This window comes from Lepeophtheirus salmonis, chromosome 1 (assembly GCF_016086655.4).
Source record: "Lepeophtheirus salmonis chromosome 1, UVic_Lsal_1.4, whole genome shotgun sequence".
NCBI classification, from domain to species: domain Eukaryota; kingdom Metazoa; phylum Arthropoda; class Copepoda; order Siphonostomatoida; family Caligidae; genus Lepeophtheirus; species Lepeophtheirus salmonis.
The window spans coordinates 28,892,326-28,907,218 of record NC_052131.2 but is presented as its reverse complement, the minus strand read 5'-3'; the positions used below and the strand labels follow the sequence as shown (position 1 = coordinate 28,907,218).

The 14,893-nt window shown below is 30.4% G+C and overlaps 3 protein-coding genes across 4 annotated transcripts in view; 2 read left to right on the top strand and 1 right to left on the bottom strand.

Moving 5' to 3' along the window:
• LOC121117966 (XK-related protein 6) overlaps positions 1 to 14,893 on the top strand; it is a 492,224-nt gene that overhangs the window by 396,062 nt on the left and 81,269 nt on the right. The window lies entirely within an intron of this gene.
• LOC121118066 (RAS oncogene family member Rab40) overlaps positions 1 to 14,893 on the top strand; it is a 91,301-nt gene that overhangs the window by 28,944 nt on the left and 47,464 nt on the right. The window lies entirely within an intron of this gene.
• LOC121118043 (trypsin-1) lies at positions 4,238 to 14,439 on the bottom strand. Of its 2 annotated transcripts, XM_040712584.2 has the most exons (8): positions 14,124 to 14,439; positions 7,775 to 7,948; positions 6,210 to 6,476; positions 5,987 to 6,131; positions 5,720 to 5,852; positions 5,555 to 5,647; positions 4,777 to 4,852; positions 4,238 to 4,710 (listed from the first exon to the last, which is right to left on the bottom strand). In XM_040712584.2, the coding sequence occupies exons 1-8, from the start codon at positions 14,347 to 14,349 to the stop codon at positions 4,394 to 4,396; spliced, it is 1,431 nt and encodes a 476-aa protein (XP_040568518.1). In that variant the 5' UTR covers positions 14,350 to 14,439; the 3' UTR covers positions 4,238 to 4,393. The 2 variants fall into 2 exon arrangements, with proteins under 2 accessions (XP_040568518.1, XP_040568527.1); XM_040712593.2 differs by lacking the exon at positions 7,775 to 7,948.

Below are 14,893 nucleotides of genomic sequence, written 5' to 3'. Positions count from 1 at the left end.
TGAGAGATACAAAGATACAATAAAGATAATATAATAACACAACAATCATCATTGCGTCTCTGTACGTTCTTTTTTCTTTTCAAAAGAGATAAAATAAAAAAATCCTAAATACTACCATAGTTGGCAAATTATGTCATTATTTGAAAAAAATGACTATTCTCACTTTAACAGTATAATATATATTCACAACTTAACGAAAAATAGTTTGAGCTCAACAAGGGAACTTTCAAAGCACTAGTAAACTGGAGCAAGACTACAGCAAGATTTCCATGCACGTTGTTTATACATTTGTAGAAAGCCACATTAATAAATCATTACGTTTGCATAGATTCAGTCCTAAAAAGCCTTCAAAAAAGTATGGATATATACAATGTAAATAATCATTACTTACCACTCTCCAAATAGGTTGAAATTGCATAAAAAAATCTGAACGTGATTCTAGATGAGGTTCAATATTAGGGAGCAGTGTTGAATGATAGTTAATACCTATGTCATTTCAGCTGTTGAAGTTTTATCATAACCTTTATCATAGAAAATAAGTACTATAAGTTTAAAGTAGAAGGTGTGTATCCAGAACGTATAATACTCAAGCCATAATTAGGATCATGTCAATACTATTAGGTATATATGCATAAGGCTCCTCCCAATTTTTGCATTTGGTACACATTTCTTTAATCCCCTTTCCTTATAAAGTACGTACATTATAGGTTGTGGATAAAGGGTAGCTGTAAGAATATTATGGAGCGTAAGTTTGGTTAATTTATAAATTGTGTTCATACAATAGTAAGAGCAAGAAATGGGGACGCACGCAGTATTAGGCTTATATATAAATAGAAGTAATGGATTTTTTTTGCATTAAATACGTGGAGTAAATGAGGCTCCCATGGGCTATTAAGTAGCATTCCATCAGCATCTCAATGAAAATGCATATGAATAAAATAAATAATTATATGAACGAGTATAATCTATCTTTCCAGTGATTGTATGGTCTACAGGGTTGATCTTATCTAGAGGTACACATTTTATTATTTTCAATACTGCAAAATCACAGAGGTGCACAACAAGACATCTAAACTCTGTAAAGAGCTAGCCGAGACAGTTCAAAAGAGGAAAGAAGATTCCTAAGTTTCTCAAGACCAACCAAAATTCTAACAAAGTTTTGCTCTTACATGATGAAAAAATTTTCACATTTGATGCCACTGTGAATAAGCACAACAGTCTTTACATCACAACCGAACATCCAGATAATGTATCAGCTTCTATGATACATGTCTTCAGAACAAAAAAATCCAGCCGGAACCATGGTCTTGGGGGTCGTTGAGTCTGCCCTCCTATTTTTGTGGAGATAAAGGAGCGGTTCAATGCAGAGTCTTACATCGAACTTCTGGATAAGAATGTGCAACCTTGGGCCAGAGAAAGGTTTGGGAAAACTCAAGACCCAGCTCCGTGTCAACATGCGATTAGGATATAGGCCTTCCCGAGAGGCAACTATCCGAACTTTTGGTACCTTAACATGTGGCCACCCTCCTCTCCAGACGCGAACCCCTTGAACTACTCTATCTAGGCACCTCTGGAGGAGAGGGTATGTGCTACTCCTCACAGGAGTGTCCAGTCTCTGGAGACTTCTATCAAGAAGGTGTGGACCAAGCTCGAGTCTGACTACATAATCAAGGTCTGCAAGGGATTTAGGCCCGTATTGAGGCAGATGGGGGCTCACGTATTTAATAAAAGTTGTGTCGAACACTATTTTCAGATGATTCTGTAAAAATAAATGTCCTCACAAAACCTCTTGTTAAAATTTTACTCCTAAAAAATTTAACAAAAAATAAAATGTGTAAGATCATCCCTGTATATGTATTAAGTTTATCAGCAATTATTTAGCCCATAAACATGCCCATATCTTATTAGTAATTTAATTTACTATTTATTAATAAAATATTGTATTCTTTTTTTTTTGGCAATATGTACATATTTGTAGAACCAATTAAATCAACGTAAGTTGTTAACTATATTTTTGTCCTAAAAGAAACTATGCGTTGTAAGCTCCATCTGCTGTATCCAGTTGATAGCTTTTTTTTTTACAAGTATCAACCTTATAACAATGTTTTGATATTTACACGTGTTTAAAGTATTTTATGGTAATTTGAAAAAATATTTCCAGAAAAAATATTTCCAGGGAAAAATTGCAATTGACTCGTGAACACTTTCGTGTAATCATTTTTTCATAACTTTCGACACATGTTATCAAGTCAACAGTGCATCAATGAATTTAATTCCTGACATTGCGATCATGAACTAGTCTCCAGTACAATAAAACAAATTTCAAAAAATTTCATTTTTGAAATTGTTCGGTTGTTCTGCCAGAATACAGCGATGTTTTGCAAGAGCAAATAAAAAAGATCGTCATATGACTTACCGGGAGATCAGTGCATCTTTGGGGGTCAGTATGACCACCATTTACAGTATATTGCATTAAAATTTGGCTCTAAAGAAGATATATTCATGTTGGATCCCACGTCATTTGACAAATTATCAACAGAAAACTCGTGTCGATTTGTGTGAGAAAATGCTGACAAAATGTCTTAAAGATGCATCGAAATCTGTGTATGATATTTATATTGGTTCTGAAACATGGATCTATGTATATCAGAATAAAACAAAATAGGACTCGACTGTATGGGTCTTTCAAGATGAGCCAAATCCAACAAAAGTTGTTCGTGAGAGAATCACATCAAAGCAAATGATTGCCTGTTTTTTTGGTTTGACAGGAAAGGTAGATTCAGTGTTACAACAACGTAGAAAAGTTAATACTGAATGGTACACGTCTATTTGTCTGCCGGAAGTCTCCTATGATTTTTCAAAAAGAACAGAATAAGAGGCAAATTATTTTTCCTCATAACCTTGTAAGTGCTCACACTTAGTTCAAACAAAGAGTTTTTTGGCTATTCAAAACATCAAAGAAGCCACTGATGCATTCAAAACCTATGTTTTGAAGTTACTTCAATCAAAATGGAACAAATACTTCGAAAACTGGTTCAAACTTATGCAAAAGTGTATTGATCTTCATCGATAATATTTTGAAAAGCAATAAAGGCAATTCTGCTAGTAACTATTTGTATTTTCAGTAATAGGCCAGAAATATCAATAGCAACCTACTTATTACTGATTTGCCATAACAATAAATTTGCACCGTAAAATCAAGGTTTTTTTTACAAAGATCCCCACAACAATCTTTTTCGCTTTACTATTTGTTTCAGTCTTTCTATAATTTATCAAAGTAAATAGTAAATTATCAAATAAAAATTACTTCTAGGCTATGAAATCAGAAAATATGTCACAGTTCAGCATTGAGTGCACTCACCAACCTCAAAAAGTCGTTGTTAATGCAACAATACTAGGAAGGTAACCACGAAAATATTTGCGCATGACTCGTGAAATCATGCGAGAAATCGAAGAACTTGATCTTAACTTCTTTAAGGTTTTCAACTTAATCAAATAAAGTAATACTTTAAATACACTTTTTTTTATTAATGGGCTCTATTTATAAAACATTAATGTTAACAATCACGTTTCGACGTTGTTTTAATAATAAAAACAAATATTAATTATAATTTATATCAGTTTAAAAATAGATAAAAACTTTCATAGTATTAGTAGTTTGAGTTATAATCAAGTTAATGATATGAAGTGTAACCCATGGAACTAGTCAGTGGGGGTATATGAAATGCAAAGATAATTATTTTTAATTTAAACATTTAGTATGTGTCTTCCCCCCCACCCTTATCTGTGTTAGGTTTCAAGTATTTCTAATAAATTACTATATAAACATTGAATTTACTAACTACTAACTGATTCTGGGCTTTTTTGTTTCCTTTCAGATGAAAAATGGCGAGATTTAAAAAAAGACAGAACCGATTTTAAAAAAAAACTGATTAGGAATGCAGTCCTAGGACTAACCCAATACTATTAACACGATGTCGAAGATAGTCAAAGAATTACATCTTAATTTATTATCCAATAAACAATACTTAATTAATATTTAGTAAGGAAACGCTATTGATCGAAATTTGTTGTTCTTTACATATGTCACTGTATTTTATTTGTTTGATAAATCATCGAGCAAGCAATCAGAAAAACCTTTTTTCAGTTAAAATAAAAAAAGAGTTTCTTAAATAATTATATTTGTTTATATAACAGATTTTATTGATAAATAAGATATCCTTTACACTGACCCTTCATTTCAAAATTAAACTAGACTATTTAGTTCATTTGAGCATTTGGTATATAATAATATATAATATTTTTGTAGAAATATAATTTCAAACAGTCCAAAATATAAATTTGCAATTTCCCTATTGCTTTTTGTTTCAAACAGAGTAATAATGCCTAACGTTTATCGAATTACTTCATAGACCCAGTCTACATAGTTTGCAATGTTGGTGTACACGCCTGGAAGATGAGGTCTTGCGCATCCAATTCCCCATGACACCACTCCTATAAGAACATGTCGTCCATCTATAACAGTTACTAATGGGCCACCAGAATCCCCTTGACATGAGTCTCTACCTCCCTCTTCATAACCAGCACAAATGAAATTGTTACCATAAATGGTCTCTTTTCTATTAGCTTGTCGAAACCATTGCTGACATACATCTGGTGCTATCACTCGAACACTTACTTCCTGTAGAATTGACGGAGTTTTGCTTAGGCCTATTTGTATACAAGGTTATGACAATCATTTTTTTAGTAATGTACTTATTTAGTAATAGCTCATACCATGTTGAGTTCTTCCCCAACCAATAACCTTAGCGTATCTCCCAATAAATGATTCACCATATGTTGGTAGACAAGCCTTGAATAAATAAAAAAAATTATATTTTATGAATACTAGTATCATCACGAGATCAATATTTTTGTACTGGTTACTGTACCAAAATTGGCATCGGTATTTGGTACTTTTTCGACTAATAAAAAACAGAAATCATGACTATCCTTTTAAAATGAACAAATATTTAGGGTATTTTCTTTGTAGGTGTTTTATAGCTCATTAGTTGACTATTACATGAATTAAAACAGCTGACTCAACGTATTCTGAACTCAAAAAGGGTATGATTTCAAATTTTATATTGATTTATATACATAAAAGACTTCAATTCAATGCATCTTCTATACTGTATGAATAGGAAAAAAAATATTTTTCTGTATAAGTAGGAAATATACATAAGCCTATCTAACATGTTTTTTAATTTTCCCTTTACCTTTCGTCAGTTGAGGTTGCGAGAGTTTATAAAAAAGCTATACGTGAATGTAATTCTGATAAATTTGCATACGCTTACAGGATCTAGCTCAGAAATTTGATTACATTTTTAACAAAGGAAAGGTTTTTTTCGACCAGCCAATATTTTAAAGACAAATGACGCTGCAAGTACCGGTTACAATACAATTTTAGTAAAGTAACGTTTTAAATGTGTCAGCACTCTGTTATATAGTACCGCTATACGGATCAACACCAATGTATAGTAATATCGTTCTACTAAAAAATTAAAAATCTCACTGGAAGGATATTTTCTTTAAACTCCACATCTCTTGCTAATCGAACTAAAGCAATATCATTTCGAAAATCCTTCGGAGTATAATCTGGATGAATCTACAAAGGAAATAATATAAACTTTGTTATGAACTTCATATTTCTATGTTATAAAATATACGAAATAATTACATAACGATGTTCAATATCAATGTCCTCATGAGGTGATGGTTCACTTTGAGAACGAACGTTCCATTCACCTAAACGAATTTTCATTCTTTGTCCACCTTTAGTATGCACGCAATGTCCTGCAGTTAGTACAAACCTATAAATACATTATTTTGTCATAGGTTCCATTTTTTTAACGTTAATAAACTTAGTTCCGCTTTGTTGTAAGCAATCGTAAATCGAAATGCCTATTACCTACTATTTACGAATCCTTTTTGATGTGATAAATACCTTTTAGAAATCAGTGCACCACCACAAGATATACGTTTTGTCAAGTAAGTTTGCTTTATTATAGCTGCTTGCCAAGGATGACTCCCATAGGATGAGTCCTCCCCTCCAACTATCCGATAGCTACTCGTATGAACTTCGCCACATGCTGGAAATTACATAATATATTTATTCCAAAGAAATATTATCGGAATATTTTTAAAAAAATATATAAAGGCAACCTTACATGGTTCGTAACCTCGTTGATGAGAGGACACCTCATTCTTATAGACATTATGACTCGTCGTGGAGGAATGAAGTGGCCTATGAAATTCTGTTCGTGATGGACGAGCAGGACGAGAGGGGCGTTGAGTTAAACCAAACTCATCATTCAAGTTATAATGAGGATCATCCTCTAAATGGTCTCCATGAGATGATGGTGTTGGATATATAATATCATTGTAGTAGGATGCCTGTTGAGGTCTATTTGAGAAATATGCGGAACTATCAGCACCTGTTTTGAGATAATTGTTTAATTGTTCTGTTAGTAGTTTTTTTTATTTTCATAATATACGTAGACAAATTATTATTATATATAAATGTAAGTGTATAGTCATACACACTTAAATATTTATATTCTAAAGGACATCAAGTAGTGTTTAGTCTACCGGAAGAATGCCTTTCAATGTCAGGAGTGATGGAGGGAAAAGACATGATTAAACTATTAAAGTACTAATTATGTATTTCCAAGTCACTTCATTTGATTATATTATGTACATACTTAATTTTAATGGTTCTTTAAAAGTTTTTTGTAAGAATTATAGAAAATAAAAGAGGAACTACTAAAAAAAATCCAAGAAAAATACATACATATAATTGATCAAAGCTGTACGAAGTAACATTTCATTGCGAAGATATAACGCTTCGAATCTTTCGAAAATACTTACATTGAAGTACTTGATACATGTGTATCTATATTTAAAGCCATTCTACGTTCCTATAGGGCTTCTTTCATGTCATTCTTACATTTACAAAATGTTATTTAGTATGATTGCCCTTGAAATTTATTAATGTTCAATTGATAGAATAAGTGAACTTCCGATGATAATTGTTACAAGCTGTTTACATTTAGTTAATTATGTGTATGGGACTATGCATATAACTAATATCATTTTCAAAAAATATATATATTATAAATCACACTGACATTCATTAGACTGTCCCTTTTGGGATAATACTTTTTTCCCTCTGCTCACTGTAATTTTTCCTTGGGATACTCTGAAAACTAATTTTTACAAAGTTTGAGGATTTTCAGGTCAGTATAGGTGCTGTAAATAGTCTTTTAATCTGAAGAACATAATACTTTAGAGTCAAAATTGGGCCTCGTGTACCGTCTTGAATGTTATTCTGTTTGTGAAAATTTTGTAATATAATTTTTTTTAGTATTTGGGTTTCTCAGTAAGAATGTTGTACATCGTGTTTTTAATCATTTAAAAGGTTGAAATAGGTTCAAATAGATTTGTGGTTTCTATGTTTTATCGAAGATAATGTTCCTTTTTTGTTCAACAACTATCACTTCAACTATGCTTAAATTTCGGTAAGTTATGTTTAATAAAACAAGGAATCATTGAGGATAGGTTAGACCCCTTAAAATTATGAGGAAAAAAAGTTGCAAAATATGTATTACTGATAAACCAAACACTAAGTCAGTTTTTATTATCCCAGGAAAAAAATATATAGTGCAGGGGAAAAATATGAACCTGAAAATGGGATTGAACATGCAAGTTTAAGCCCTTTGAGAGCAACACTTACTCCGATTATAAATCAATCTTTCATCTTCCAAAAATTGAGTAAGCTCTCTTGGAACACAACAACTCCACACCATACCACCATTACACAAATCCATCGGCTCACTTCCACTAAATGCACATGTTATACTCAGACCACATTCAAATTTGTGTCCCTTATACCAGCAGTGCTTAGGAACTGAAAGGATGCAAAAGGTAAACAAGTCAGTTTTTAAAATGTCTCTTTAATGCGGTTAAGGTGGTTGAGGATAATATATATAAATTGCTGCAAAAATTAAAATGTCTCAAGTAATTGTATAAAAAAAAATCCCAATTAGTAGGAAATTTAGAATGTCGATATTCTTATGTAAATATTATTGTTGTGACTCGGTCTGGTCTTAAGTTAATTTTAAAGACCTAATTTGAACCAATATTTTGTGAGTAGAGACCGAAATTAAATTGTTTTCAAATCGTGAACCAATTTTTTTGATGTTATTCTATGAACAAATTTTCTCATCTTTCCAATTGAAACACTTTAAACAACATATGGCGTTTTAAGGGGAACACACATGACCTCATCAACAATTCATCTATGAAATCAGATTCATTTAAAATTCCGCCTAGACCAACTTTTTTGTTTGGGACCAATCCATAACAATTTTTTAAGTGTAACCGATCCAGGTAGAACTTACGTGTTTCAGACTAGTCTATGATTTTTAAAGCGAAACTCAACACAATAAATTATTATGGCTCAATTATCAACATTTTTCTATAACGGACTACGTCATAAATGTAATTATATTCATTGGGTCACAAAGGTATAAAAACTTTTCAGAAGTTGATAAGAAAATAAACTAAATTATTAATAACATATGTTATAGAAGAAAAAAAAAAAATAGTGTGCAATCATAATTTTTTCATATCCCTTTAAATGTCAATATAATAAAAAATAACACATATAATCATTATTTGAGTAAAAATTAGGCCTTGTAAAAACATACATTAGATGAATTGTGTAGGTCAATATGTCAACAGTCATCTTTTCATTACATATGAATACCCAACTTCCATAATTAAATATAAGCTGGGCCATGTGTAGTTATATTTATATGTTGTGTCATTAACTTTTTTTTGAAATAGTTTTTGTCCATTTACCATTAATATACACATCAATTAGACAATATCATCTAATATAATCCTCAGTTTAACTCCTTCTTCCATTTTCAATTTTATGTGAATGAAAAATTATTTTCATCTTAAATTTAAATTGATTAATTTGTCACAAAGATTTATCAATTAAAAAAATGTAAAAATTAGAAATAATTTTAATCCATTTGAAAATGCATAAAGTTACCAGGTTAGTTATTATGATTAAAAAACCATTTTTTGTATTGTTGATTTTTTTTCTTGTTCTCCCTTATTACCTAATGTAATATGCAAAATCATAAACTATCAGCTGAATTTTTATAACATAAAATTGTTGTATGCTGCAATATTGATGGAAATGTTTCGGCGTTACATGCATAGATGGAACAACTCCTTGAAGCGCAAACAAAACAATACTAAAAGGTGCATATTAATGATGCATGAAATGCCAAAGAATAGTAGATCAAACCATTCAAGAAAGGTTATACATTCCGCATATGTATGAATCCATTTTATTTATTCGTCAATCTATACCAACACCAATCGAATAATATTATATTTAAAGGATGTTACTGTATTTTATTATCTCTATGTATGATTATAATTTATAAAAGTCACTGCATCAATAGTCATCAACAAACAAGGCCAGTCTCAAATATATAAGCCATGTGATATATAGTACACATCAATGTCGACAGGACATTTTTTAAAAGTATTTGCGTGTTTATTTTTAGATGAACCTAAATAGACTCGAAAGAAAGAAACAAAAAACATTCATTCAGACAGCATCAATCAAAAAATGACTAGGGATGAGACTTTGGCACAGCGCAAAGTGAATAACTCTGTAAGATTTCTCGACAGAAATCACATCTCCAACAATACCGGGAGTCAAAAAAAAATTAGCATAGCGCAGTGTAAATTTTAAAGCTATCAGAATAAAAATGATATTTTTTTTCTTCATTCCTATGTTTGTAACCTCTTTACTGCTTGCTTGGCCTTATTTTACTTACATACAAAAATACTATGTATTTGTCGTCAGCTGTCGATTTTTCTACTCATTTTCTGTTAATCAGTGTTATGAATGTTGGTGGGCTTAGTTTGAATTTGCTATTGTCGAGTGTGAACAATTCCGATTTGGTGCATTTTTTCTCAAACTTTTTGGAGGAAAAGTTACGAGATACAATAATTTAATTTGAAGAACCAAATGAAATATCAAGTGATATTTTATAAATATAAATTTTTAGACAAAGAAAAAATAATATTTTCCAAAAAAATTAATTAAATCAGTAAAAAAATGTTAACTATAGACCTTTTGTAATATATATGTTAATCCAAGCAATATATGTAGCACTTCTATATTCATAGACTTTCAGATTCAGAACTAGAATTTGGAACTTTATACTTTTATAGGCATTTCGTTGGCAAATAACCAGATATACACAAGTAGCTAACAGCTTATATGTTAATTCTCTGTTTGTTTAGTGCTTATATACAATCGGTTTTTAGACATTTGTCAATTTATAATGATACTACTCTTTTATGTTCGACATTCAATTGTTATCGTATTAAGTAGTTGTGTGCTCTACGTTCGAACACTTGCCATAAATATCAGTAAACTACCTTTAAAGCACTAATGACAAATTTTAGGTAGCTATACGTTAGCTTTGAGCATTACAATGTCTGTTGGATCTTCTTATAAATAACATAATAATCTACTTCTATCTTTTATCCAAAAGTTGAAGTGTATCTTAACAATAACATCCGGGCCACAGTCGAACTTATTTGTTAAAAACATATTATACTGCCATTTTGCTGTAGCATAATATGCAATTGTGAATTTCCGATATCCAATAAATCTTTTCTTGTATTATATACTGTTGATCTAAATGTATATTAGACAGAGGTGTCACATTATGACAATAATTTCAAGTAAAATATTTTTTGTTTTTTTATCATTTTTACAGATAAATAAAACTTTTGAAAAATTATTTTATATTGTGCATAAGTTGGGATTTTGATAGAAATTATAAGTTATAAAAGTAAATTATAAGAGATAGGACTGTGGGCTTAACAATTGTCTAATCTAGAGGTTCCGAAACTTTTGTGACAATAGTGAGTACATTGAGAAATTAATACCTTATCCAAGGTTTATACATTGTAAAAAGTTTAAAAACCACGTGTCCTATTTTTTATAAAAAGCTTACCAATTGATAATTTTTGTAGACAATTAGAAAAGTCAAAAATTACAAAATACATATTTCATTCAGTTTTATAGGAGGAAGGTATTAATGTTTTGAAAATTTAAGAATAAAATATTAATAAATAAGTTTAGATTCTTTTTTGAAAAAATATTTTGGATTTTTTTCTTTTATTATTAAAAGAATTTTATTTTTGGTATTTATTTTTAATTTAATTTTTTTAAAGCCAGTATTCAAATATTTGTCTACTCCAATCCAGTGTGTACCAAGTTTGATGGCCCTTAAATTAATTTATCAAATGACCTTAAGCATAAAGATAAGACACGGATACTTAACAGAATACCAAATCTATGGACCTAGAAGTGGTTTTCAAAAGTTGTAATGTAAAGTACAAGGTTACATATACTTAATTATTTTATAATGGATAAATATTAGTGTTAATAATTATTTTTCGGTTCCGTCATTAAATGATTTTTTCTAGATGAATCAGGACCAATTTTTGGTCCTCAACGTAGACTAAAAAGTAAAACATTATAAAAAAATGTTTGATCTAAAAATAAAAAGACATGGCCTGGATTGAGATCGATTTATTTTGTAGACCAAATTTTCTACAAGACCCGGCCAGCCACAAATTTTACCGAATTAGTTAAAATTATAATGGGCTTAGATATACCAACATATCTAGACGAAAACCCTACTACTAGTTAATAGATCCATCCATTTGATATATGAGCTATATACTTATTATGTAAGCAAAATTTAGACGATTAAGAATAGATTCTAATAGGAAATTTAATAATATATTGTTTTAGGTGTCAATTTTTATAATAGAAATTGCAAATGTTATTATTTCTTGCCTACCATATGGTTCAACATATTAATGATTTTAGATTGATAAGTCTTCATCAGATGTATTGATAAACTTTATTTGCAAGGCCATTAAGAAAAAAAAATATATTATTTTGATGATAAGATTTTGTAAATACTTATATATTTATTTTTGGGATCGTGTTCTTGGAGCGTTCAAATATTGTGAAAACTTTTTGTTCAAAATCCATTTGCAAAAATGTATTAATATACTTTTGAGAGGGAGAAGGGACAGGATTTTATTTGCAACTTCAATTTTTTTTAAATGAATATAAGCATACCATAGGTAAGTGGTTCTCAAACTGTTCACCCCACACCTTTTTCAAGCGCGCTCCGTTGCATTTCTCAAATATCTCATTTATAAGAATATACATAGAGTTATTCATATGTACTAAAGGTTCCATAATTGGCGATAAATTTGTCAGCACTTAATCTATCAATCTGCAATCTGATTGGTTTAAATTCAATCCCAGATCAACCCTGACAAAAAATAAAAAAAGGGTCAACAAAAAAAGTTCAACATTCAGTCGTCATGAATCCATTAAGGAAGTTGTTTGAAGCTCTTTACATTGAAGGAAAAACGCCGTCGCAAATTATAAAGACCCTAGGTTACTCAGTAAGCCTTAATACCATTAAATATACGAGCTAGAATGTTCGTAGTTGTGATGACAAGCCAAGAAGTGGCCGTACAATATCAACCGAAAATCGAAAAGGTCCAATTATGAATTTATAGGAACTATAAACTATTGATGTCCAAAATGGTGTCAGAAATCGGAATTAGCCATTAGTACATAGGTTAGTCCAGAATAACTAGAAGATGAAAGCTTTTAAGCTAATTTACGGTCAGAAACTCACAGAGGCTATACGAGTCAAAAGAATGGAGAGGTCTTTCTTTGTTTTTTCTACCGGAAAGTCTTCGTATAAAGTAGCAAAACTACATCTTGAAAATGTAGGAACCTGCTACAATTCATACTTGTCGAAATCTAAGAAATGGCTAAAAGAAATAATTCAATTTTGGAAAAAATCGATATAGTCTCATTTGCGTGCAGATCTCAGCCCCTGGATTATTTTGTATAGGTTCTCTAGAGTTAAAGGTTAAGGTTCATTCATAGAAAAAATTATACCTCTCTAAAATGCCTTCGAAGAATTGTGGCTGGAACTTCCGAGAAAATACATCCGTCCAGTATACAACTCTTTTCAATCTCGTTTATCAGATGTATTGGCTAACAACAATAGTTATACTTAATAAGTAATTTATTTTAAAAATAAACTCAAAAACATAGTCTAGAATTTTTAACTTTATTTGATTTACTATCCTGTAAAATAAAAACCTCTAAAACTTATAAATAACCATGTACATTTTTAAGATAATAGTGCTATTATACAGTGCTCCAGCAAGTATCTGTAGTATTGTAATTGCACTCAGACTGTATAAAGTTAGAGAACCACTGCTTTAGGTATTATAATTTTTAATCTAGAGTGACTAAAAAGAAGGACTCCTTGACGGATCAGTAACAGTTTTTGAGGTGAAGGGGAGAGGGGGATTGTTGTTCATATATTTTGAATGGAATAAAATTTAAGAATACCTAAAATATTATAATAATATTTCGATTCTTGTTTTAAAATTAATTTCTTTTTTTTTCTTTTTTTTTTTAAACATTAAAAAAATGTTCCATATTTGTAATTTGAGTTCTATTTTTAACGGAATAAAAATAGACTTAACCCACATAAGATGGATACATCATGAATTTTTTTAAAAGTAACCGGACGTAACTCTATTCAGTAGTCAAAAACAAACCGGGCAAAAGAGGGTTATGGTTGACTAGTTAAGTTTAATCCCTAAATAGGTTTAATTGTGTTACATAAATAAATTTCAATAAAGGCCTCAAAAAACATCTTATCGCAATAGAAGTAATATCCTACTTCTTATGAGTGGCGGATTACATACTTTTTCAAGGTATTTCTTTTTTATACCTTGATGACCTGTTGATTTATTTTTTATATCATAACAGATGGTACAAAAACTTCATCAAAATATATTTCACTTCAGAAGAGTTATGAGGTTGTGAAACCTTCACATATAAGTACTCATATTAAACAAACATAATCTTAAAGGTTTATTTATTAACTTTAAAGAAAAAAAAATGAAGTGGCATTTCATACCCGAACTAGATTCTGAGGATCCATCCCTCACTTCTGGAGGTCCTTCATCGTAATCAGAATTGTAAGAAGATATATAGTCGTGATGATATGGTTGTTCGTAGTAACTGCTACCAATGTACTCTTGTCCTGAGGGTGAACGAAAACTATAACCTGAATTATCGTGTGAAGGAACAATCATTGGGAGACTCAAGAGTACTGAGAGGTAAGTGAAATAAAGTCTGAACATTATATGTATGTAGTGCTCAGTTATACGTCAGTGTGTTATAGGTGTTTTTAAGTAGTCTGATTTGAACTTGAACTATTTTCAGATGATCAATGTCATAATTGGCACTTTATCCTTAAACTGATGTTGGCTGATGATCCTATCTTAGTAGTCGGTTTCTTGTTTCGTAGATTTGTAATATTTATTATGCATTGTCTGTTTCGAGTCAAGGTTTTTGTAAAACTGAAAATTATTAATATCCTTTAAAGTTTGAAATTCCCGCGATACGCCTTCCCTCAGCGTACTCTCTTTTCAAAAATTGTTTAAAAAACTATTAGTTGCGTGAACAACTAATATATAGATTAAAACACATACCATTACAAGCATACATACAAGCAGAAAATGCCAAACAGAAATTATATATTTTCATAATCATTGTGAGAGCCATTGGTGAATAATATATTATCAGAAGGAGTCCGGAAGTTTTGAAGTACGCACATGCAACGTTTAAAAACCTTTCATAATAAAAGCTTAAGATTTTTAACATTCGAGATTATTTTTTTATATT

Excerpts from the sequence above, each read along its gene's own strand:
- LOC121118043 (XM_040712584.2), bottom strand. The coding sequence starts at position 14,349 with ATGTTCAGACTTTATTTCACTTACCTCTCAGTACTCTTGAGTCTCCCA. Across the intron at positions 7,949-14,123 it reads ATCCTCAGAATCTAGTTCGG|TTCCTAAGCACTGCTGGTAT; the intron begins GTATGAAATGCC and ends GCATCCTTTCAG. Across the intron at positions 6,132-6,209 it reads TCAACGAGGTTACGAACCAT|CATGTGGCGAAGTTCATACG; the intron begins GTAAGGTTGCCT and ends TGTAATTTCCAG.